The sequence below is a fragment of the Phocoena sinus genome, chromosome 18 (genome assembly GCF_008692025.1).
Source record: "Phocoena sinus isolate mPhoSin1 chromosome 18, mPhoSin1.pri, whole genome shotgun sequence".
Classification (NCBI taxonomy): Eukaryota; Metazoa; Chordata; class Mammalia; order Artiodactyla; family Phocoenidae; genus Phocoena; species Phocoena sinus.
Genome location: NC_045780.1, coordinates 64,452,759 through 64,479,838, shown reverse-complemented (window position 1 = coordinate 64,479,838; position 27,080 = coordinate 64,452,759). Strand labels below are relative to the sequence as shown.

General features: G+C 40.9%; 1 protein-coding gene across 3 annotated transcripts in view; it reads left to right on the top strand.

The window, feature by feature from the left end:
* Positions 1-8,869: 8,869 nt before the first annotated feature.
* Positions 8,870-27,080, top strand: part of DCT (dopachrome tautomerase) — a 33,410-nt gene continuing 15,199 nt past the window's right edge. For 2 of the 3 annotated variants that reach the window (XM_032611338.1, XM_032611337.1), the window contains exons 1-6: positions 8,942-9,236; positions 17,301-17,600; positions 20,215-20,315; positions 20,449-20,615; positions 22,981-23,160; positions 24,753-24,888. In XM_032611338.1, coding sequence (XP_032467229.1) covers positions 8,942-9,236; positions 17,301-17,600; positions 20,215-20,315; positions 20,449-20,615; positions 22,981-23,160; positions 24,753-24,888 — 1,179 coding nt within the window. Of the gene's footprint in view, positions 9,237-17,300; positions 17,601-20,214; positions 20,316-20,448; positions 20,616-22,980; positions 23,161-24,752; positions 24,889-27,080 lie in introns of all 3 variants that reach the window. The other variant, XM_032611339.1, reaches the window with a different exon arrangement.

Here is a 27,080-nt window from a genome sequence, read left to right as displayed (position 1 = left end):
TCATTAGATACTTGAGTGTAGTAGCAACTGCGGTTCTACCAATGTGTTTTCTGACTCCATTATTCTAGAGATTTTTTTAAAGTTAACTTCTTACTTTGCAATAATTGTAGACTCACGTACAGTCGTAAGAAATAGTACAAAGAGATTCCATGTGCCCTTTACCCAATTTCCCTCAATGGTAACATCTTGCAAAACTATATTATAATATCACACATTCTCAGGATTTTAATACCTAGGAAAATGAAGAAGAGACCGGTCTGGCTCCTTACCAAACTTCATATATAGCTGGTACCTCTGCCATTCTTGGCAGGATTCTGCAACATTGGCTTTTTCTCTTACACTATAGTAAAGGCCTCCCTGAAGATAGATTTTTTTCTTTATATCTTAAAATATTCAAGTATTTCCTTAAAGGGTTACATTCAAGTATCTCCTTAAATTAGATTATTTTCTTGAATGAAGTTAGTATATAAATGTGAAGGAAACAGCTTTTAGTCATAAGGTTATGGGGACCCTGTGAACAGAAAACTTAACCTATGAACAGTAAAGATGTTTGTAGCCATGGGCGGAAGACTGATGGAAAGATTGTTTCCAAAGGAGACTATTGAGCAGTGCACAGCCTCAAAGGGGCCTTCACAGGGGCACCTGGAAGTGAATGTAATCTCCACCCACAGTGCCATATACAAGGAAGCTTCTATTGCTTCTACAAGAAGAGGAACAGCCGTGTTCAGAGATTCGAAAGACTTAAGTTCAAGGGAAAAATCTGAGAGGGGAAGAGATGGAAAGTTTTCCCAGGAGGAGCCCAACCCACCTCCCAACTCAGAAGGAAAAAAAGGAGCTCCCTGGACCTTTCCATAGAGATGGAGGGGCCGGTAAGTCAGGAGACCATCTGGATGTTCAGCTGACGAGTTTATCCTTTAAGGCACAGTGCTTCCCTGTTCTCATTCATGAATTTAATAAATATTACTGAGCACTTTTTATCTGTCCATCCCTAACTGTTGAGTTGGCAGAAAGATGAGAATTGAGTGACTTTTTTGGGTTTTTTTTTTTGAGGGTATTGCATTTAAAAAAAAAATTTATTTATTTTGGCCGCTCTGGGTCTTACTTGTGGCATGCGGAATCTTCATTGAGGCGGGAAGGATCTTTTAGTTGTGGCATGCGGGATCTTTTTACTTGTGGCATGTGGACTTTTAGTTGCGACACGCATGTGGGATCTAGTTCCCCGACCAGGGATCAAACCCGGGCCTCCTGCATTGGGAGTGCAGATCTTACCCACTGGATCACCAGGAAAGTCCCAAGAGTGACTGTTAAATAAAAGATACTTGAGACAAAGATGAGAGGGAAAAAAGTGTCCATATCAGGAAAGAGATATCTTATATTTTACTCATCCTGGTTGCCTAGCGTCAGGAAAGAGCAGTGTACTATGAGTCAGGAGACTGAGGCTCTGTCACTAACTAGCTCTGTGATCTTGGTAAGTTATTTTTGACTCTGTGTGGGCACTGGTTTTCTCAGATGATTGGTCCAAACAATTTTTAAACTTCTCATCAGCTGAATAATTTATGAGGTAGTATGGCTCAAAGAGATCATGTATAGGACTAACTGTAGAATAATAAGAGTGGTACTGCCCGACAAATGCTAACCTTTAAAGAAGTAGGCTGCCAACACCCAGTTCGGAATTTCCGATGAGATTAAGCAGAATTCTTCTCGTCACTAGAAAGCAGCTAAGCAGCTAAGGCTTAAAATGGTGTCTCCCCAACATCTCTTCAGTGTCTCTCTCCCACCCACGTGACCCACACCAACCCTCCTTCAAAGGCCAAAAGGTGAATGGTTGAGGGTGACCTGGTTGTGAAAAGATATTGAGTTTATGAGTTTTGATGTCCAGTTTCACCATTTACCGTCTGCTATGAGTTGAACTGTGTTCCCTCTGTGTTTCCCCACCAAATTTATGTGTTGAAGTCCTAACCCCAGTACCTCAGAATGTGACCCTATTTGGAAATAAGATTGTTGCAGATCTAATCAGATGTAAGATGAGGTCATGCTGGATTAGGGGGGACCTCTGGACTTGTGTGGACTTAGGGTGGACTTGTGTCCTTATAAAATGGGAAATTTGGACACAGAGGCACACACACGGGGAGAACACCATGTGAAAACTGGAGTTAGGCTGCCACAAGCCAAGGAACTACCAGAAGCTGGGATACAGTCTGCAAAACATCCTTGCCTCTTGCTTTCAGAGGGAGCATGGCCCTGCTGACACCCTGATCTCGGACTTCAAGTCTCCAGAACTGTGAGATAATACATTTCTACCATTCAGTTTGTGGTACTTTGTGTTTAAAGTAACCAAACAAGGAGGCCATTGGTCTGAGGTGGCTCTAATGTTTTGGTCGTCAATGCAAGCAAATCAGAACCTAAGCCAGAGTGAATTCCTGTAAAAGCCTCAAGGTTAATAACAACCCAATCACAAACAGCCAACTAGGCTTTCCCGCAAAATGCAACCTCTTAAGCTATAGCCAATCAAATAATTTCCTTGCTTTGCTGCTGCACCTTCTCTGTAAAAACCTTGCCCCTAGCTCTTGCTGGTGAAGCACTCCTAACAACTTCCGGTTTGGGGCTACCCAATTCAAATCACTGTTTGCTCAAATAAACCCTTAAAAAATTGAATATGCTTTAGCTTATCTTTTCACAGTTCCTTATGACAATGATAGCAAGCTAATATACTATCTGTGTGATCTTGGGCAACTCAGACAAATTCTGTGAGGTCCAATTTCTTCAGTGGAAATTGAAGACATAGAGGGAGGTTTATTTTTTTTTTTTATTTTTTTTATTTTTTTAATTTTTATTTTTTGTGGTACATGGGCCTTTCACTGTTGTGGCCTCTCCTGTTGCGGAGCACAGGCTCCGGACACGCAGGCTCAGCGGCCATGGCTCACGGGCCCAGCTGCTCCGCAGCATGTGGGATCTTCCCGGACCAGGGCATGAACCATGTCCCCTGCATCGGCAGGCAGACTCTCAACCACTGCGCCACCAGGGAAGCCCAGGTTTATTTTTTTTTTAATGTAGGTAAGTTTTTTTTTTTTTTAACAGAGAGAATTTAATATAGAGAACTGTTAACACGATAGAAACTTGTGAAATAGGTACTTGAAAGGGTAAAACACAACCCTAAGGTATCATGGAAGCAGTATCGGTAGCAAAAGGAATAAGTTAAGATTATTAAAATTAGGAGCCTAGAGGTGGGCTCTACGGAAATGAAACTCAAAGTTCTGCGGAGGAGGTGCCACTCAGCTGGTGCAAGTGTCTGGAGGGCACCTGAAGAGGCTGATCCTGTGACTGCTGGAAAACTGCCAACTGCATTCAGCTGCTGCTTCAGGGAGGCATTTTTAAGTGTATTTTACTCCTTATTGCTTCACCCTCTGTAGTTCCCAGTCCCCATGTGCACCATGACTTTGCTTCTTCACTTACAGCTTTGTGTTTCCTTAAGTCTTCAGGGAGGAAAAACATGTTTCCACCAAGAAGACTGCTCACCCCTCCATCATTTCTGAGCTCTGACTTGGGCTTCGAATAATCCTGCTAAGATGAAATCCATTTCTGTGGCATAAATGGACAGTTGGTATTCATAAATTTCAATCGATTTTTATGACTATAAAATATTATGTCATTATAAGCACCTCTTATAATTGAAGTAAACCAAAATCTCCAATAAATTATCTTGTTTTGCACACTTTTCAGTCTGTTCTTCTTATATTAGAACACTTTAAAAAAGAAGAATTCATAACAACAAAATTTAAATTTAGTAGGTTGCTGTGTGCTGTGATTTGTAAGAACGTATTTCTTTTCTGTAGCTTATAAAATGAACTGGAAGTTTAGAGTTATTCTTTTGGGCTATGTATATTTGTGTGTTCGTGTGTGTGTGTGTGTGTGTGTGTGTGTGTGTGTGTGTGTGTGCGCGCACTTGGCCTATTAAAAGTAACTAAATTAATTTAGATGAGATTAAATAAGAAGAAATCTTTTCCAAAGACAGCGTCAGGCACCATGGTTAGATGCTTTTGGACAGCAGTGATAAAATAATGAGCTTGATATAAAGTATCAGATTCAGGTCAAGTATTTTTTGAAGATTTATTTTATTTTATTTTTTTAATTTTTAACGATAGAATTCATCTTTGTCAGCTCTTGAAATTAATGAGCTGCCTCAAATCTGGTTTACCCGGTCTCTGTGGCTTATTTAAGATTTGTCCACACATATATTTGTTATAATTAATGATGGAGATTCCTAAGTTCTAAGGCTAAGAGAATAGCATACCTGTAAACATAGCACATCATCATTTAATTAATTCAGCAGAATCTAGGAAAGAACAGTTCCCTTCATTTCTGAGTAGTAATATTGCATAATAGATAAGAATATTTTCCATGTGCTGAAGTTATAAGTATTGATTTAGTTTCCAGAGGAAACATATTATGAAAAGGACTTCTAATTAGATTCTTGGATTAGATGTTTATATGTGTGTAAGTGTGAATGTGATTTATAGATGAGGAAACTGAGGCTGAGAGAGGATAACTACTTTGTGCAAGGCCATTGAATTCATAAGTAGCAGGACCAAGACCGAGAAAACAAATCTGTGATGTGCCAAAGCCATATTGTTTCTACTACTTACAGGAGGTTCCTTTATATTGTCATCCTCACAAGTACCCATCATTCTAAATTTTTTAACTTAAATTTTAAAATTTATGATTAAAAAGTAAGTACTACATGTGAGTGGTTCAATATTCAAAATGTACAAAAATATAGAATGAAAACGAATCTCCTTTTCTCTCTGGTTCCCCAGCTCTTTAGGCCCCCTTCCCAGAGAAAGCCACTCCACCAGTTTCTTGTGTATATTCTACATATTTACACACACACACATACACATACACTCCCTCACTGTGTTAGCATAGTGAATTCACAGTTATGTATCTTATGATTTTCTCTTGACACTATATTTGGGTGATCCTTGCAGATCCCAAACTGTCTTAATTGTACATTTATAGACAATGGTGGATCTGTTAGTACTAAAATTGTGTAAAAAATTTACATTTTCAGGCCATACAACCTGTTACAAATGTATAGGTGGTATTTGCTGGGTTTGATCAGAAGTGGGCAGAAAGGGGAGTGAATCTCTCCCTTCCACAGATCTGTATTTTGAAGGGGGAGTAGCTATATTACTTACCCAAGTCAGTCATTAAATTATAGAGGTGCACATAAAAAAATCCATATTGAATACCCATTACCAGGATGAAGGATAAAAGCCAAAATGATAAAATAAAGATTAGAAGGCACGAGTGTACATAACAAGGAACTGAGACAGATATAAAGATGAGTGATGCAAAATCTGAAATTAAAAAACCTGTTTGATGTATAAACACAGCCTTAAGAATAGACTATCAAAAAATACACGCAAGAAGGAAAAAATGCATCCAACTGAAATAACCAGAAACCACACCGCCCGTTCCTAACCCTTGATTCCTCTGAAGAACAATTCACACCGTGAAGAAAGGAAAAGCTTTTAGATGTAGAAAGCAAAACCCTTATCAGGACAGATGCCCAGCGTTTACGAAACAATTTGGACACAGGGGAAAAAAATAATCTCTTTTCCCCATGATGTGGCTGCAGAAAATAGATCAAAAAGCATCAGCAGAGGAGTCCAGCAGGGCTAAAAACAAGGAGGATTTTCACATTCATGGGCATGGAAAAGGAGCAGGCAACTCGCTGACAAGCAGAAGAAAGAGGCAGATGATTGATTTCTCTGTATTAATCTTAGCTATGGCTCTAAAATGTTTACCACCCCATTTGATTGCTTACCAGGCTCTGAGCCGTCTCTTCCTCCTTTGAATGTAGCGAAGGCATGGTTTGCATCCTACCTCCAAGGTTTTGCATGTCCACCCTGCATTGTCCACAAATTCTCTAAAGAATCGCGCATTGAGTCCTTTTTATGTGCAAGATGGTACTAGATGCTGAGATGCGAAATCAACGTGTGCAGAGCATCAATTTTCATTCAGATTCTTGCCTCAACTGTAAAAGAAAAGGGTAAAATATATTGCTTTCTGATAAGGCACTTTTCTACTCAGATTATTTCCCTCTGTGATATACAGCTGCCTCTCTTTGTTGGCTTTCACAACATTCCATAGAATAGTCCTTGATTTTATGGCTTCCGGTGACAACAAACGGTCTCAATGCGCCCAGGAGGTATTTCCTCCTGGATTCTGCTCTTCGGTTTCTAGCAAAGACTTTCCTTTTTGTAAATAAGGCAATGTTTAATTATAGCCATACTCATGATCTGAGATCTTCTAGGCTTATGTCCTTAGATGTCTGATTACTTACACCAGCTTCTCAGGAATTCTTTTTGAATTCTTCTCTAAGCCTCGGCTTGCTTACAAACAACTTGGCTGGGAGTTTATTATTGTTGGACTTACACGGAAATGTATGTGTGCATCTATACATCTCTCCGCCTCCTTTTTCAAGGAACTTGAGATAAACTGGAGAAATACATAAATTTACAAAAGGATAAAATAAGAATTTCCATATCTAGGAACACATGGGAAAGCAAATATCAAACAAAACACTGTGTGAATCAGTTGCTAGACATGGGGCTATGAATTTGGTTCTAAGCGTCATAAATGGTCAAGGCAAAGAAAGAGACACTATCTTAAGATTCATAGGATCTAAAAGTTCAGGACAAGCTAGTTGCTACAGGGAAGCACTGTTTTTCTGGAAATTGAACCCTGAGAGAAATCTCTCCCATGGATCCTCATAAAAATGACATTGTGACGTATATGAGATGATAGTAAAACGCCTTACAAGTTTCACACGGTATTTTGCGATGACATGCCTTAATGTAGGCTTATGGCTTGATACTAAAAGATAACTCAGTTAATGTAATGGGAGGAGGGACCCCAAATTATTACTTTAGCTAGGCTCCTGTATCAAGATGAGGATTTCTTAACTCTATTCTGACCTGCTTAGGGCTTCCATCTAGGGTAGCAATATTAAAGCACAGAGAGGAGGAGGTCACGTCCTATGGCAGAGATTAGAATGATATGGCCTCAAACCAAGGAAGCTGAGGAAGGGCAGCAGCCACTGGAAACTGGAAGAGGCAAAAAGGATCCTCCCCTAGAGCCTTCAGAGGGCGCGCAGTCCTACCGACATGCTGAGTTTGGACTTCTGGTCTTCAAAACCGTGCGAGAATACGTTTCTGCTACTTCAAGCCACTCCGTTAGTAGAAATTTATTAAGGCAGCCCGAGGAAATGAACACACATGGAATATTTCAGTTGACTTGATTCCAACGTTTCCTTTGGAGCCTTGCTTTATTCTGACCCGGTGACTCTCACCTCAGACTGCACATTAGAATGGCTTAGAGAACTTAGAAAAAGTGCTGACGTCTGGACCACACGCTCAGAGATTCCACTTCAATGGGCTTGGGCTACAAACTGGCAACGGTGTACAGTCAGAGTTGAGAACATACATTTCTGTGTAAGTCCAACATTTAATTAGTCACAGCAACTTAATATCATAGGGGTGACACAGAAGTACATGGGGTGGGAACAGCTATATAAAAATTTTTTTAACTTAGGCATTTGCTTTGGGACATAACATTCTGTATCTTCATGCCCAAATAGAAAGCATTCTTAGACACTGTCTGAAGCAGTTTTGCATCAGCTGTCTGCACAGACCCTTATGGCGCTAAGAGAGTCCTGTTTCTACCATGAGGAGGGAGTATGGATGCTCTCACAGGTGGCCACCGCTGCCCATCTGGACGCTCCCCTCACTGCCTCTGGAAGCACTGAGGAGGCGTTGCCTTCTAGACTGAAGCTGGACAATGCTTAACTTTAACATAAATCAAAAGACGTCATTTGTAAGCCCTTGCTCCAAATTGTCCCACTGCCTCTTGACAATTAGACAATGACAATTTTGAATTTCTGGTGGCATGGTACTTTGTATAATTAAAAAAAAACATCTGCAGCAGAGACGTGCTGAATAGGAGAATAGTACCTTATTATTTGGAGGGAAGAGGGTCCTTCATTGTGAATTGTGGAACAAAGCAATTCCTTGTTCGTCAGCCCTCAATAAATGTTTCTTTATTTGTGAAGTTGTGTGATGGCCTGTAGTGGTCTTTCGCGCACATCAGGGAGCAGTCAGGAGTGAGCTGCAGTTAGCAGTGGGGCTGGTCTATGAAGGGCCTTTGACGCCGAGCTCACTGCATCTATTGACTCCCCAGGAAGTCTGAGGTCACAAGCTTGGCTGGAGCACATGAGCCCAGATAATGAAGATGGTTTGGCCTTCTTGAAACAAAGCCAGAAACTTTATCTACTTCATTGTGCACTTTGGGTCATGTGCTAACGATGAGGATTTGTCTAATACTAATCCCCCTAATGAAGGCTTCTCCCAGCCCTTACACAAACCCCACAAGGCCCCGTGATTTGGCAAACCAGGCAGAATAAAGGCGAAACGGCGTTTGGCTTTTGAACTGAGTTCAAGGCAATTAAAGCCACGGACTAAGGAGGAAAGGAGGGGGTTCAGAAATACCAGTGTAATAAGTAGTATGACTGGAGCGCTCCGTCAATTAACTCAATGAGACAAAGTCTGATTTCACGGGGGAAGGCGGTGAGAAGCGCTACCCTCATTAAATCTGGCCATTAGAGGTGCTTCTAATGGAATTAACTTTGTTTTAGTGGTCTGAGTCCTATAAAGTAGTCTGTACGTGCACACAGGCAGGTTCTGTAATTTTTGTGGGTCTTTCTTTCAAGAGGAGAGGAATAGAACGCGAAACAAAAATACACCCCCCAAACCGCAAATCCCCAAAGAACAAAAATCAAAAACGGGGTGGATGCTCCAGTGCTCAAGAGTGGAAGACAAGAGGTAAGCAGGACAGAGGCGAGGAGTTGAAGGCGCGAGAGAGTCCTCCCGGTTATAAAGCCATGAGCCCCCTTCGATGGGGGCTTCTGCTCGGCTGCCTGGGCTGTGCGCTCCCTCCGCGGGTGCGGGCGCAGTTCCCCCGGGTCTGCATGACGGTGGGCAGCCTGCAGGCCAAGGAGTGCTGCCCGCCGCTGGGCGCCGACACGGCCGACGTCTGCGGCTCTCGGGAGGGCCGGGGCCAGTGCGCGGAGGTGCAGATCGACACCAGGCCCTGGAGCGGTCCTTACGTCCTGCGCAACCAGGACGACCGAGAGCGGTGGCCACGGAAGTTCTTCGACCGGACCTGCAGGTGCACAGGTGAGGAAGGCGGGCAGACGTGCGCATGAGCCCAGCTGGGTGGGGCAGGCCCGCTGGGAAAAGAGCCCCTTCCAAGGAAGAGATGGGACTCTTGAGATACTTAGACTAGGCTTTGAAAAGCAAACCGAGTTGGTCCATCGTAGGCAGGGAATTGAGTAAGGCTGATGTCTTGGTATACTCTTCACACCCTTTGTATATCTAGCTATGAGCACTAAATAAATATTCCGTGGGCCAAGCTTGGTTATATGAACGCGTGCCGACACACCACGGGCTTGTCTGTTGGAGGGGGTAGCTAAAGGGCCCAAGAGTCAGCTTTGAAACTCAGAGCAAAAGTCCTTTCAAGATGGATTCAGTGCCCTCTCCTTCTGAAATGGGTTTGCACTTGTTGAAGAGAGTGGTGGGTGAGGCTTGGCATCTGGAAGACAGACGTCGAGGGTAGGTGTTCTGTAGTCCGAGTCTCAGCGTTCCTAATGAACAGGTCTCAAGCAGGATACGTCTTGCTCGTGAAGGTTATGATTGGGTTGTAATTTTGCCAGCATCGGAGAGATGTGGCATGACAGAGCTTTCTCCGCGAGCTGAAGAAGAGAGGCTGGTTAGGAGATAAAAATGGCTTTTTCCCCTCTTACCTGGGTTTGATGTGAGCGTTTCAAAATTTGCTCAGTGTCTCTCTTTTAGACCTCGGTCTCTCTTATTACCTGTTTCTTTGAAATCTCTGTGCACTTCTTAATCCTCCGTCTCTTCTGAGCCATCTCAAATCCTCTTTAGCGGGCCTCCCCTCCAGTGTTCAGCAAACATGCACAGCAGTGATAAACACTCAAAGGCTGGCAGGGCATGTGGAATACAAAACACATAAGCCATAACTTTAGCAAAGCCCTTGGAAACTGTTCTACAGTGTCTGGCCACACAAGAGTTTTTTCCTTTTGAAATTATGTTTTTATTGATGTTCTTATATGATGCTGGCACATAGGAAAATACAGATAATTGAGCTACCTAAGGACATGAAAAGGTAAACTAAGGGAATGTACAAAGGGCTGTGATGTTGATGTAGGAATGATATCAGATGTTTTTAACTTAAACAAATTCTGAAACTATTTTTTATACAGTGGATAAACAGGATCCTATTGTATAGCACAGGGAACTATATTCAATATTCTGTAGTAAACCATAATGGAAAAGAAAAAAAAATCTGGCTTTATAATCATTTTGTAGTCATATTGTTAATTCTGTGATTCAAAGGAACTGTTTTGTCTTGGGGTATTATTGTGACAAAAAGATTTTAATAGCACGTTTGAATATATGCTGTTCATTTTTTCTAAGCTAGTTGAGCATTTGCTTCTGTAGACATTATCTTGTAGATTCTCATGGTTTTTCAGTCTAATGACAGCAAGTTTCGTATTACTCGTGGTATTGGAAACCACACTACACGGTGACTTCTTTGTCTATGACTCAAAAATTCGTCTAGAAAACTTATTTCCAGGTCAATTAATGATAGAGTACCACAAGTTACAAAGGTTGGGAATCTCCATTTTATAGAATCCTGGGGGCAGAAGACATTAGGAACTCAGGTATAACTGTTAACTCCCCTTATCACCATCTACTCTATATTTCTGACCTGACGAGCAAGTTTTTTAAAAAGTGGAGATGGAAGGAATCAAGGATGGCAGAATAGAAGAGATAATTGCAGTCTCCCTGTCCTGAGGGAATGGTTATAAATATTCCTCTAGAAGGGGCAGTAAATTAGGGTCACAGCGACCTAAGTTGTCTCCCTCCTCCAGGATTTGATCTGTCTAGACTCATGCAGGACCATAGCTCTTTCCATCCCAACTTTGGATGGCTCTACTCATGTTGGCTAGATGGTCTTTGTCTTTGAGCCTCAGCGTACCAGGCTAGGTCCTTAGTGACTGAGCTGAACAGCTATTTGGTATACATAATAATCACCGTGATGTGTCATATGCCTCAAAGCAAGACACATGTCTTTCAGTTTATTCTCCCTAAAGAGTGAGTTGCTTGCTTTCTGAGAGTAATTTCTTCATGATTTAGAAGGCAGTCTTCAGAAGTTAAACCTGATCTCTGGTAGCCTCAAAATTCTTTTGCAAATAGAATCACTGGGATTCTTCTGGTGTCACCCAAAATTTATTAATGAGGAAATGTATATTAGCAACCAGACTGTTGATGACCTTGAGCTTTGTTAATACAGTGAAAAGATAAACACACCATTCCTCTCTTGATGGACGTTTAGGTTGTTTTCATATCTTGGCCATTTGGAATAATGCAGCAATGAACGTGCGGATGCCAATATCTTTTTGAGATCCTGATTGAAATTCTTCTGGTTAAATACTCAGATATGGGATTGCTGGATTATATGATAGTTTTATTTTTAATTTTTTGAAGAACCTCCATACTGTTTTCCATAGCAGCCACACTAACAGTGTGCGAGGGTTCCAATTTCTCTGCATCCTCGCCAAGTGGTATGTATTTGCAGCTTAATACCGTTCAGCCCTACAAAAGAAGGAAAGCTTGCAGTATGCAACAGCATGAATGAAACCGGAGGACACTATACTCAGGAAATAAGTCAGTCACAGAAAGATAACTACTGAAAAATCCCACTTATATGGGGCATCTAAAATAGTCAAATTCATAGAATCAAAGAACGGAATGGTGGTTACCAGGAGCTGGGAGGAAGAGGAAGTAGAGGGTTACTAATCAATAGGCATAAAGTTTCAGTTAAGCAACATGAATAAGTCCTAGAGTTCTGTACAACAGAACTGTACAACATTCTACCTAGAGTCAACAATAATGTATTGTACCCTTAAATATGTGTTAAGAGGATAGATCTCATGTTAGCTATTCTTATCACAATTAAAAGAAAACACACACAAAAACCCATAGTCTCCTCGATCTTGAAGTTGGTAAAAGATTTTAGCTCAATAAAAAGAAATAAATGCAAACTCTGAGGGGGAAAAAACCCCTAAATTATGTGCTCAAATTCTCTAGAGAGAACTTCTCTATTCTCTGTGGGGATAAATTGAACCCCCCAAATTACTGAACTTAATTGTCAAGAAGTGGTAAATTTCAGGAGACTTTGGCATTAGCCATTCACCTTCCAAGTCTCACCTGCCAGTTGGCATTCCTGAGCATAGACCAGCTGCAGCTGGGTCTTTGGATTTTTGAAAAATATGTGCACCAAATGGTTTATGAACAATTATCTGAGAACTTCTTGTTTGTACAAGTGACTAAGTGCCTCCATTTTCCAATCTCTGAAATGGGGATAATGATGAAACCACATTTGTAAAATCCTTTTGAACTCTGTAAATGAAAGGCCTCATGTGAGTATAAAGTATTGTTATTAATATAATAGAATCTCTAATTAAAAGGAATAGGCTATTTAGAGCTCCTTGTAAATTCACTAATCGGTGGTCTTTAAGCTTAATTAATCTAATAGTCTTTGGAGGTTGAGCTGATGCAGTTCATGTAGGAATGTGCATTGTTTGGTTGTTCTCATTCTCTTTCCATTTTTTCCCCAGTCCTAAGTAGGTATAAGACTTTGTCTTTTTAAATTTAATTTTTACTCAAGGACATACTCAGTGATAGACTGGTATCTAGGGATCCTTTCTTTTTTCTCTCTCCATTTCCCAGTGAGATAACGCAATCCTTTCTAAAAGGGCCCCGTTCATTTATATACCTCTATATCTATATCTATATCTATAACTTGGCTGCTGTTATTGGTGGATTAATGGAAAAATTTAACTCATTAAGTTGATGTTAGGAAATACTAGGAAATCTAAATTAAAGAAATAAACACTTTGTGTGCTAGGCTTTTATGTTATTGCACTTTTCAGTTGTCTTCAGCATTTTAACAAATTTTTTAAATCAGAGTTAGAAGCTCAAATATGAAAGGGATCTGACTGAAGAGCTGTGGGGTATATTTTCTCTGAGACATGCTGGAAAAGGGATTTTTTTATCAAATACATTTATGGGTCATAGGTGAGCTCAGATCCACACAAATGCTTTCTTATTAGCATTTCTACATTGCTTTTCAGGGGCAACTCTGGCTTCATGAGATGTCTTTGTTCAACATAATTGTGAAGCCTCTCTGGTCTTCTGAGTCAGAATCAACCATTTTGTCTTTTGTCATTCATGGTGTTTGGTTAATTCTTGTTTTCACTTTTCCCACAGTTAGACTTGCGTTGATATTTCGTTCCGCCCATGTTCCTTGTCCCACTAGATGAACGCACTGTGCCTTATATTTGTATCCTCTAGGGCTTAATGCCTTTTATTTAGTTATTCATGACTCCTTCATCAGCCAGCCAACCAATGTTTATTTAGCACCAATTACGTTAGGCCCTTCAGGTACAAAGGGGAAGAAACCCCAATATAATTTTTGATGTGTCCACAGCGTAGTGGATGAACAAGACAGGTACGAAAACAAATACTTAAACCATACGACTTGGTAAGTGGTATCTGGTAAAACTAGTAATGGTAACACTTCATACAGAACTTACTATGTACCAATACTACTCTATATTAACATGATTGCTTTCCATAAGAACCTGATGAAGTAGAACTCTTATTCCAATAGGACAGGCTTTGAGAGGAAAAGTCCAAAGTTACCACGTGTGGCAATTGCATGAATGTACGTAAAGCTGTGGGTGCACAGAGCAGGGCATGATTAGTTTTGACCTCCTTTTAGGTATTAGGCGTTAATAAATTATTTGTTGAATAAATGAATGAGGGAGATAATTAGTTATTGGTAATTTTGTTTCTAGCAACCAAAAAGAATCATGGTAGAGAAAATGCAAAGATCTTAAAACTCATGGCCTAAGTTATGAATTATTCAATTTTAATAATAAGACCCCAAAATTCAAAGTCAAGTTTTATGCCTTTAAATCTAGAAATGTATCGAATTCACTATTTTGAAATTTGTGTGTGCTATTTCTTAGCGTTTTGGAGGAAGGAATTGCTCTCCTATGGTAGAGCTATGACTACACATTCACCTCCAATCACCTGGCTGTAGGTAAACAGCTGGAAGTTTAGGTATTTAGTATTCTTCACATGTATTTTGTTCAATCACTTCTCAAAGAATACTCTATTCCTATAGAAGCTGCCAAATTAGGGGATACATTTTAATCAAAGATGTTTTAAAAATAGATATTATACAATTTTAGTAGGTACCCCAAGGGAAAATAAATAGACACCAAGCTCCGTGAAGCCTGAAGTGCCTTGCATAGCATTTGATACTGTAGTAGCTGTTGAATAAATATTTGTTAAATAATTTATATTTAATAGCTTCACTCCAGTGATCAACATAAATTTTAATGTTTAATGCAGACTATTCAAGAACTTGATTTTCAGTCTTGGGACTAGTAGAATTTTCCCTTTTAAGTATTTTTTTTTAACTTATGTTCTCATTTGGTGTTGAAACAGGAAAATACAAGTAAGCTGTGTAAGAGTAGGTAGAATATTTTGTATGTTACAAAGAGCATAGAACCCAAATTTTTTTAAAAACTTCTTCTTATTTATGATATTTTTAAGGACATTTTCTTTAACCATCAAAAAATCCATTGGGTTAATAGAGGAGGCCTGTACATTTTCTTCACGTAGGACACATGCTAATCGTTTTGTTTTCATGTTATTGGAAAATTTTCTTTTCCTTTAGAGATCCAAATAACCCTCTCTTTACTGTGGTCGTAATATGTTTTACTTGCATCTATTTTGGTACTTGTAGTTTATCAAAATTATTTGCAGGGCCTGCTTTTCCTTCTAATTCACAAGGGAGAGAAAGGAAGAAGAAAACTGAGGGTCATTGAATCATCTACTACGTGCTTTATACTCCTTTGTTTTTTATTATTTCAGCTTTATTGACATATAACTGACAAATAAAATAGTAAGATATTTAAAGTGTCCATCGTGGTGATTTGGCTTTATGCTTCTTTCATTCATTAAAGAAATATTCATTTGTACAAGGCCAAGCATAGGCCTAGGCAGCAGGATAACTGCCTTCCAGTTGTCTGTAGCTGAGACCAGTAGATGTCTACAGCTGACACGATTAATTCAATGAAAGAGGAAATATGAGGTGTCATAGGAGCACAGCACGAGATCATCACCCTGATGTGTGGGATCAGGGATGACCTTGCAGAGAGCCCATCGTGACGCTTGAAGGTGGAATAGGTAACACATGCAAAGAGGAATGTAGGGAGACCGTGAGGGAAAAGTGTTCTAGACAGAAGGAAGAGCAAGTAAAAAGATCTGGGAGGGGCTTCCCTGGTGGCACAGTGGTTGAGAGTCCGCCTGCTGATGCAGGGGACGCGTGTTCGTGCCCCGGTCCGGGAAGATCCCACATGCCGCAGAGCGGCTGGGCCCGTGAACCATATATCAAAAAAAAAAAAAAAAGATCTGGGAGGAGGGGTAGGAAGAGAAGGAAGGGAGATTGTCACTCACGTTAAATGCTTTACATAACCCCTCTCATCCCCTAGGAGATAAGAGTTATTATCCCTTTTTGTTTCAACATTTCATGCCAATAATATTTAAATGTTTATTCTAACTTATTACCACCTAAGGAATGAGGTGCTGGTCATACCAAAAGCAATAATCAAGGCTAAAAAGGGAAAAGTCAAGCTAAGATAATTTAAACTTTAGATGCTAATCAGAAAGATGCCTAGAGCTTGGTATGACTAGTCCTCAGTCCCTGGGGTGATAACAAACAAAGCAGAGCCGTTTGTTTGCACTTCCTGACACCACGGCAGCTAATTCACCTGCCAGCCTCCACTGATTTTGTCTTAACTCTGTCTCCTTTGTGAAATAAACCAGCTTTTTAAATGTTGGATTCCACCTTAATTCCTGGAAGTCAGCTTAGTTATTTTGGTTCCACCTTTAGCTTGGTGTATATTCTCTTCCTTCTCTAAATCAATGACCTATTTTGCAGCAGCCCTTCCGTATGTGCTGCAGGGGAGGGGGGCCCAGCAGTGATGACATCCGAGGCTGCAGCTCAACCCCAGGAAGGGACATCCGGCCTGACCCGTGAGAGGAAGGGAACGTGGAAGGCAGCAGTGTTTTAGTTTGCTAGGGCTTCCATAACAAAGGACCATGGACTGGGTGACACACAGAAACTTATTTCCTCACAGTTCTGGAGGCCTGAAGTCCCAGAACAAGGTGTCGGCAGCTGGGATTCTTCTGAGGCCTCTCTTGCTGGCTTGTTGATGGTGTCTCCTCCCTGTCTTCACATCATCTTCCCTCGGTAACTGTGTCCAAATTTCCTTTTCTTATGAGGACACCAGTCATGTTGGATTAGCCAATGATCATTGCCCCCAGTGACTTCATTTTAACTTACTTTTTAAAAGACCCTATCTCCAAAGATAGTCATACACTGAGGTACTGGGGGTTAGGACTTCAGCATATGAATTTTGTGGGGACTCAGTTCAGCTCATAACAGCATGGAATTCATTTCCTGTCCTATTTCTTTGCTGGGAATATTTCTAGGAACTCTCCAGTGTTCAGTCCACTTGGAGAGACAAACATTTCAAGAGGAGAGTAAGGAAAAGCAATTGATCTTCTCTTCTGTTCTACCCCAGAAATGTCTTCCAAACTACATAAGCTTCCTCTTCCACCTTTCCCTTAATTTTTATTATTTATTTATTTATTTTTACATATGATACATGTATTTATTACACCTACTAGGTGTGTTCTTTTGGGAAATACGAATCTCTTTGAGACATAGGTTGTTCATTTTTTTTGTTTTCCCACAAATACTGGGACCTTTTGAGCAGGAAGGTCTATATTTTACTAACATCTAGAGCCAGCAGCTAACACGGTGTCTAAGATGTAGTCAGTACACATGAAATACGTAAATGAACACAATTTTAAGGAAGGGCCAGGACGTGAATGAATAGAAAATGTTCATTTTCAGTCACAAAGCAAAAACAGACATAAAAATGATACAGACAACAAGTGCTACGGCCACTCAAAGAAGGCATAGAATAGATACAACAAGGATCTCCTCTATGGCACAGGGAACTATACTCAATATTTCGTAATAACTTGTATCCCTTAATTTTTAAAATGCACTAGGAAACTTCGCCGGCTATAACTGTGGAGACTGCAAGTTTGGCTGGACTGGCCCCAACTGCGAGCAGAAGAAACCCCTGGTTGTCCGGCAGAATATCCACTCCTTGACCCCTCAGGAGCGTGAGCAATTCTTGGGCTCCTTAGACCTCGCAAAGAACACGCCGCATCCCGACTACGTGATCACCACGCAACACTGGCTAGGCCTGCTCGGGACCAACGGGACCCAGCCACAGATCGCCAACTGCAGCATTTATGATTTCTTTGTGTGGCTCCATTATTATTCCGTTAGAGATACATTATTAGGTGAGTCTTTTTTTTCCCCTGAGTTTAAGGTATTTTATTATAGGTTTGGGATTGGGGGTGGGTGGGTGGGTGGGTGGGAAGTACTTTCAGGCAAGTTAATTGACAAGAGAAAAACCTCTCAAGGAATCAAAGAGGAATTAGGTTTATGAAAGTCATTGAATTATCAGATGCCGCCCAACGTTAGAATGCAGTGGTTTCTCCCTGGACGTTGGCTGCGGACGTTTGAAAATGTTCTCTCCTATAGTTTGTGTTTTTGGTTCAGGGTCTAAACTCTTCCCTCCGAAGCTATTCATCCTCAAAGGCAAGAGTTGGTGAAGTGGAGGTAAATTCCTTTTGATTCCAGAAGAAAGCATTTCTAAATCTGACCACGGAAGACTTCTCTGACCTGTTCTAAAAGCACGTGAAGCTTCTTTGTACAGAATTAGAGTATTGGTATCGGAAGTATGTATCACACTAAACTCACATGTATTAGTTGTGAGACTTTCAGGTCATCACTCGTGGTGCCCATGCACTGCTGTAATTCCCAGGGTTTTTGGACTTGAATTGTCAAGGAAAAGGAGGAGCTGAGCCACAGCAATGTAGCTTGGCTCAGCCCTTTGAACCACAGTTAGGCTGGATGCTTGAGAAAATGGCACCCTGCTCTTCCAGATACTAAAACCTGGGGCCTGGGATGGGAGCTGTCTGTTAGGAACGTCATTAATCTGGTACATCAAATTTTATCCTCTGTTATTTTCAGTCAGGGGAAAGCCATGGCCACCAGTTAGCTCCAGGAGGGCTGGAGTCCAGTCTGGATTCTGCTCCGTGTTGTCCTGAACTTTGGCTCTATTTGCAATTATCCACTCTTCTGGGGCTTCTCTTTGGGTTCAGGGTGAATGAAGATACAGAGCTCACTTTGAATAGTAAGATTCTCATTTGAAATCATCTGTCCTTGTGTTTATCGCTCACTCCCCCTAGCTTGATGCCCCCTCATCATTTTGTTTTGAGAAGCTTAAACTCTGTTTTGCATTAAAACATTTACAAAGGGCTGTGTAGCCAACATCAGTGACAGCAGTTTTTTCCCCTCAGTGTCTTTTAAAAACTTGCCTCATAGGTAAGTGTCTGTCTTTCTTTATCGGTAGATACGGAGGCTCTTCTGGCTATAAACCTTTATTGTTTTCCTGTCATCACTCTGAGGAATTTTTGCTTTATGAGAGGGTAGTCTCTCAAGAGGAAAAGAAAACTATAGTTTCTGGTTGCATCTAGGAATTAAATTTATATTCATTTCTGTTCATCTCTCTGAAGTTATCATGGGTACTTTGAAAAAGAACTAACGTTAGCTAAAGTTTCTACATAACCATCAAAAGCTGTTATGAGAGGGAGAAGAAGGATAGAACAGGCAGTAAGGAGGTCATTAAATCTCCCAAAGCTTTTCACTAAAATTGGCAGTTCCAGAGGCCAGCCAAATTGGTTGGAATGTATTTTTCCCTCTTCTGGGCTCGGCAACCATGCCTGTCAGCTAATAGCTGTAACTGATTGATGGTTGAGGCAGAATCCGTGGAAGTGCCTTTCGGTTACATAAATGCTGAATTTGGACTAAGTGCAGTTGAAGTTGCTTTATTATTCATTAATCCCTCCCTATAAATACATGCTTTTGTGAGGAATAGGTTAGAAAATGTCTTTTAGAAATATATTTCATTTAGGTCTTGATCTCTTTTGGGGGATACTCATTCTATCTTCACGAAACATTGCTTAAAAATTAAATTTATAACAGGAGCTCTTAAGATGACCTGAATTTCTCTGCTGTCAATCAAACTTTCAAGAGATGAAGGAGAACTTATCCTAAAACTGCTAGTTGCTGCTGAGATTGTTTTGTTGTTGTTGCTTTCAGAGAGATAAATGACAAAAACAGTTGTTTTCCCTTATGGTTACCAAAGGGGAAAGGGGGGGATAAATTAGGAATTTGGGATTAACAGATACACGCTACTATATATAAAATAGATAAAGGGCTTCCCTGGTGGTGCAGTGGTTAAGAATCCACCTGCCGATGCAGGGGACACAGGATTGAACCCTGGTCCGGGAAGATCCCACATGCCACGGAGCCACTAAGCCCATGCGCCACAACTACTGAGGCCCACACGCCTAGAGCCAGTGACCTGCAACAAGAGCAGCCACTGCAATGAAGCCACTGCAAAGCTCACGTACTGCAACGAAGAGTAGCCCCTGCTCGCTGCAACTAGAGAGAGCCTGCACGCAACAACGAAGACTCAATGCAGCCAAAAATAAATAAATTAATTAATTTAAAAAATAGATAAAGAACAGGGGCCTACTGTATAACACAGGCAACTTTATTCAGTATCCTGGAATAAACCATAGTGGAAAAGAACCTGAAAAAGAATATATATATATATATATATATATATATATATATATATATATAAACTGAATCCCTTTGCTGTACACCTGAAACATTATAAATCAACTATACTTCAATAAAAAAATAATTAATTAATTTAAAAAAGTTGTTTTCCGACTAAAACATCACGGACTTATTGGCTCTGCAGCGCCTCCCAGGTAACATTTAACATTTTAAAAAAATCTATTGTGTGACCTCTAACGTGTTTCCCAATTGTTTTAGGACCAGGGCGCCCATACAAGGCCATAGATTTCTCACACCAAGGCCCCGCCTTCGTTACCTGGCACCGCTACCACTTGTTGTGGCTGGAAAGAGATCTCCAGGTTGGTCCAAACATTAGTTTCTTTTAATTTTGTTTTGTATTTGGTCAAGACCCATATCAGTCTTTGCTTTATACATTTTCTTGTTGTATCTGATGACATGAATTAAATGACTGGTCATGCCCTTTGCTTTTAGCGCCTCACTGGCAATGAGTCCTTTGCTTTGCCCTACTGGAACTTTGCCACTGGGAGGAACGAGTGTGACGTGTGTACAGACCAGCTGCTTGGGGCTGCAAGCCAAGATGATCCGACTCTGATTAGTCAAAACTCCAGATTCTCCAGCTGGGAAATTGTCTGTGATAGGTAATCGCGTGTGTACCTGCAGCAGAAATCCAGAGATTGTATTTTCTGATGTCTGAGAGATGGAGAATAACTTTACAACTCTCTTTCTAATGCATGTTGGATTCTGTTTACATGTTTCTGAACAGTATTTTCCTGAGGGAGGTGGGATTTTAAAAAACCCTGAGCCCTTTAATAAAAAGAAAATAGAGGTATGGAAATCACACCTGTGAATTGAGTATGCTTGGCCATCACTTTGAGATCAACTGTCTTCAAATGAGAAGTATTTCCTGTATTCAGCCAACATGTCTTAAGCACTGATCATATTCTAAACAGTTTAATAGTGCTGGGAATACAAGGATGAATAACATATAGCTTCCCTTTGGAATATCATTTTATACTTACAAAGGTAGAAGGCTGGTAAACAAATTACAATATAACGTGAGAAGTATTTTAATAGGGGTATGTCCAAAGCCAAGAAGAGAATCAGTGAAAGTCTTCAGGAGGTGGAGACACGAGTATCCTGAGACTTCAAGGAGGCACAGATCTCTAAACCAGAGGCAGGGGAGGGTAGTGTGTCCTAGACGGAGGGAACGTCATGTATGTAGTTAGAAAAGTCCCTAGAAGCAGTCTGATATGGCTGGGCCATAGGGTGCTGGGGAGTTGAGGGGAACAGGAAATGGGGTGGTGAGACGAATCTCTAAAGTACTAAAATCGGGTCATGTGCATCTGGTGTAGAAACTTTTTTCTACCGTAACTGACACCAGCAAATGTTTGTTATTTGCAAAAAACAGAGAAACTACCAAAGAACACACAAGCAGCCTATACCCCACAAAGAATTCTGTCCTCAGGGATTCCTTGAATTTGTTTCTCTTTCCTGGCACACATCTCAGGAAGAGATTCCCCAAGAAGCTCTTCCGTCTTCCTGTATTCATTTGTTTCCTCCACGATCCTCCTGTTTTGAACTCCACTATACTAGTGCCCTTGTCCTTTGTCTTTCAACCGCTCCATGGCACAGAGCTTTGTTGTCCACGCCCCAGGCTGGGCATGCGCGTGTTTTCGGGGGTCTAGGTCTAGCTCACCGTGATCCCATCTTCTACATCCTAAGCTTTTCCTACAGCCCTCCAGGCAGTGCTCATAGGGATGTAGTAAGTGCTTTGTACATGACTTAATGTCGTTCCTTAAGGGCACCATTTCTCATAGTGCCTTGGGCTATTAATAGGTGGTATGTGAAAAGAGACTCCCCTGATCAAATAAATTGAGAGAATGCTGAGTTAAAAGGGTTTTAAAAATTTTAGAATGTCTCAGAGCCTTTCATAAGTAACCGTGTTCTTATTTTTCAAGAGGGGCTTAAACTTATCTGACCCTGACACCCTTATTTCACAGACCATCTCACTGGAACACACTTGGGAAAGGCTGCTTTGGAGGCTGTTTTTTGTCTAGTTTTTAGGTACTGGCGTCTTTCATCCTCATGTGCGCTGATTCTGTTCTCACACACCCAGTAGGATCCCCTCACCCATTAAAATGCACACAGAAACATCTTGAAAATTTGATCTCTACCAGGGCTTCCCTGGTGGCGCAGTGGTTGAGAGTCCGCCTGCCTATGCAGGGGACACGGGTTCGTGCCCCGGTCCGGGAAGATCCTACATGCCGCGAAGCGGCTGGGCCCGTGAGCCATGGTCGCTGAGCCTGCATGCCTGGAACCTGTGCCCCGCAACGGGAGAGGCCACAACAACAGTAAGAGGCCCGCGTACCGCAAAAAAAAAAAAAAAAAAAAATTTTGATCTCTACCAAATGGAATACTGTTCTGATGGTGGAATTCCAGGCCCCAACAGGCATGTAGGATATAATCTTATGGGCACGGGACCTTCCCAGCATCCACGTTTACCAATTAACCATCCCTTCTGCCTTAGAACATTTTCTAATACAGCGTTTCTCCTAATACTTCTCCTCTATATAGTTTCACGTGTTTTCACTCTGACCGCCTTCATTTGCCTTCTGTTTGCCCGAAATGCTTCCCTAGCTTTACTTCTGCCCAAACTGGCTTAGCTCAACATTAATAGAGTCTAGCCTGGTCTCTCCTCAGTTATTCAAGATTCAGATGCACATAACAGGAGTCACCATCTTGCCTAGTAAACCCTCTTACTGTCTTTCCAACGGAATGGTAATTTTTCTTCATTATTTATGTGTTGATTCATATTTCATGCATCTATGTTTTTGAAAATCCTTAATCCATAATTGCTTTTGAAAGCAGTACTTTTACCACATATTTTTGACCCTTGTAAGGTAACTGTAGTAAAATCTTACCACGACTATAACCTTGATTGGTTTGCTGAGCTCAAAGTTACGATACTCTCCATATTATTTCTAATCTCCTTACACATCTTAGCTTGGATGACTACAACCGCCGGGTCACCCTGTGTAATGGAACCTATGAAGGTTTGTTGAGAAGAAATCAAGTGGGAAGAAACAGTGAGAAATTGCCAACTTTAAAAGACATCCAAGATTGCCTGTCTCTCAAGAAGTTTGACAATCCTCCTTTCTTCCAGAACTCTACCTTTAGCTTCAGGTTGGTGCTCTGAGCTCTGCGACCCTGGTGTTTTACGATACTTTTAGATTTTCACGCCAGTGGTTGGAATGAACTGGAAGGAAATCCAGGTGTTGGGAGACATCAAAGCTCAGTAATAGGGAAGCACTTGGTAAAAGAGGGTAACAAGGCGTCAGTGTCAAGAAAGTCATCATCCACCTACTATCATTAATAGCGTAGTTTGAATATCTTCTAACTCAGCCATTCAAAACCACCTTTTGTATTTCTAATTTCTGTACACATATAAGTACAGTCTTCAGAACCCAGGCACCTCACTAAATAGAGTATTTTTGAAATATTTGCTCATGATTTTTCTTTTCTCCCTTAAAAAAATGTCAACCATAGACCTTAATATTGGAGTCTGAGATCTCAGAGGAGTATTACAGATTAAACGCAACTCAGATTACAGCACAGCAACGACATTACAATACTTGAAATTTAAAGGTCAACTAATAATTTTCTCCCTCTACAAAGACAGTAAGCATGATGAGAAATATGTATGGCTATAAATAAGATTTTAAACAAACATCTTTGAAGCTCCTAAAAAGAATGGCAGATAGACTCATGGTCTTCTCCCAAACTGAATTCTCTCTCTCAACCGTGTGTAGATTATACAATTGGTGTGTTATTTGGGGCCAGGGGCAGGGCAGGCTGAACTTACTGCAGAGGTCGTGCCAAGGGTAGCAGAGCCCAGAGTCTGTGCTGGGGTTGGACACATCCCTCAGAATAGTGTCAAAGGTGAGGTGAAGGATGACCTTTACCTTGAAAAGGAGCATGCATTAGTTTTTCATTGTGATACAGGTGCAGTTGACACAGATTGCACTCCATATAGATTTTAGTTAAGCGAGTGGTTTTCAAAGTGTGGTGCCCAGACCATCATAATTGACATCACCTGGGAGTTAGGTAGAAAGAACCACAGATTGTTAGGACCCAGCCTGTACCTACTGAATCAGAAACTCTGAAAGTGGGGCATGAAATGTGTATTTTTATTTTCCAGTGATTCTGATGTATGCTTAAATTTGAGGATCACTGAGTTAGGGTATGGACAATTAAAATTTCCTGAAAATGAGGAGGGGGAAAAAGAGAAAGATAAGGGGTATTTGGGGATATCTTTAGAATGCTGAATGTATTACAGTCAAACAGCAGATGTATTTAGTGGAGAAACAGGAATATAAGATTATATGTGAATTCAAAAAAAATTTATTGATCTCAGACCACGTGCTGGGCATGGTACTGAGACCTGGAAATACAAATTTGAAGAAACCACAGTCTCTGTCCTCTAGAAGTTCATATCTAGCACGGGAGACAGATATGACGGTAAATAATTGTCATACAGTACACAAAAGATATAGACTCCAACTGAGCAGGTGTGAAAGTAGCATGGATTAGGAGTTTCCTTCTCTTTAGAAGATCTCATTAAAGGTTGTCGCTAATTCTTAGCTATTTAGCTACAACAGAGCTTCCCACTTCCCGACACCATCTCAAAATAGAAGGCTATTATCTAGGCTGGAAACAATACAAAGGGACCTTTACCAGTTCATGACTCTTGTCGCTGACATACTGATTTCTCTCAGGAATGCCCTGGAAGGATTTGATAAAGCAGACGGGACCCTGGACTCTCAAGTGATGAACCTTCATAATTTGGTTCATTCCTTCCTGAACGGGACAAACGCTTTACCTCATTCTGCTGCCAATGATCCTGTTTTTGTGGTATGTTCAAAGACTCAGAAGAGATGAAAACTTCTCTAGATAATGTGTTGGATTTATGTGCTTTACAACAAGATTAAGGTTTGGCGTGTGTTTTATTCTCTGTGTGAATGGGATGTATGCATATGTAAGTTAATTTAAATCTACGGCATAGGGGTGGTTAGAAAGCATTTGAAGTTCCCTAATCAGAAACCTATACTTTAGAGATGGTTAGCTTTGGAATGACCCTAGATGGGAGTTTACAGTCCAGAGGTGGATTCAAAAGTTAGCATAATAATATTATAAATTATACCATAATTTAGCATAACATATCGTACATTAGCATAATGATGAGTGATTTTTCATTGGTGGGATGAGTGGTGTTGAAGGTAAGTGATGGGCTGGAAGTACTGTGCAGGTACTGTGACCCTTGCATGATGCCCAGGTACCTGAGGTCCAAAGCTCTGTTTGGTGTTTGGTCCTGGCTTCCCTCACTTCACAAAGGATTCTGGCTAAAAATGAGCTGCTTTTGCCATCAGAATATCAGAAATGTGGACTACTGGTCCCAACTTCTTACAAGGTGGGGGCTTGTCTGTGAGTCCTCCATTGCCATCTTTGTTCTTCTGTAGGATGGTCCTTGTTCCCTGGCTCTAACTTGATATCTCACATCACTTTTCAGGCTATCATTTCAGCCATCAGATTATGCCAAGCATTTTGATGTCTACCTTCTCTGCTATCTATCTACTCATCTATTGACACCATATGTCTCTAAATAAGTTTTTATTAAAACACACATTTTAAATTATAAAATTTGTACCTACAACTCATATTCATAAGAAAATATGTCACTCCTACCCAGTACTCCAAAATGTTGAGTAGAACAGCAGAATCCTCTGACGAACTGAGGATTAAACCAAGACCTTTCACTCCTACCAAAGGTGATAATGGTGATGCTGGTCATTTTTTTTGTTTTAACATCTTTATTGGGGTATCATTGCTTTACAATGGTGTGTTAGTTTCTGCTTTATAACAAAGTGAATCAGCTATGCATATACATATATCCCTGTATCTCCTCCCTCTTGCGTTTCCCTCCCACCCTCCCTATCCCACCCCTCTAGGTGGTCACAAAGCATGGAGCTGATCTCCCTGTGCTATGCAGCTGCTTCCCACTAGCTATCTGTTTTACATTTGGTACCGTACATATGTCCATGCCACACTCTTACTTCGTCTCAGCTTACCCTTCCCCCTCCCCATGTCCTCAAGTCCATTCTCTACGTCTGCATCTTTATTCCTGTCCTGCCCCTAGGTTCTTCAGAACCACTTTTTTTTTTTTTTTTTTAGATTCCATATATATGTGTTAGCATATGGTACTTGTTCTTCTCTTTCTGACTTACTTCACTCTGTATGACAGACTCTAGGTCCATCCACCTCACTACAAATAACTCAATTTTGTTTCTTTTTATGGCTGAGTAGTATTCCATTGTATATATATGCCACATCTTCTTTATCCATTCATCTGTTGATGGACACTTAGGTTGCTTCCATGTCCTGGCTATTGTAAATAGTGCTGCAATGAACACTGTGGTACATGACTCTTTTCAAATTATGGCTTTCTCTGGGTATATGCCCAGTTGTGGGATTGCTGGGTCGTATGGTAGTTCTATTTGTAGTTTTTTAAGGAACCTCCGTACTATTCTCCACAGTGGCTATATCAATTTACATCCCCACCAACAGTGCAGGAGGGTTCCCTTTTCTCCACACCCTCTCCAGCATTTATTGTTTGTAGATTTTTTTTGATGATGGCCATTCTGACTGGTGTGAGGCGATACCTCATTGTAGTTTTGATTTGCATTTCTGTAGTTGCTAGTAATTTGATTTTCAATCCTAAGTCTCAAGGATTGCCAAATCTTATGTCCTTATTTTGAGGAAACCCCCTAAGTGTGCAGGGCTTGACAACATTTTTCTGTCAAAGGCCAGAGAGCACGTGTTTTAGGCTTTGCAAGCCAGATGATCTCTGTTGTAGCTATGCAACCCTGCCACTGTAACATGAAAGCAGCCATAGACAATACATGAACAAGTGAGTGTATTACCCAAAGACTGGGTTCAGTCTCTTGGCAGACATTGAGCCAAAAGACACAACCAAGCCAAAGATTGATCCAAAGAAGGAAGGATTAATTGCTTGCAGCAAGTAAGGAGAACACTGGGGATATTTCCCA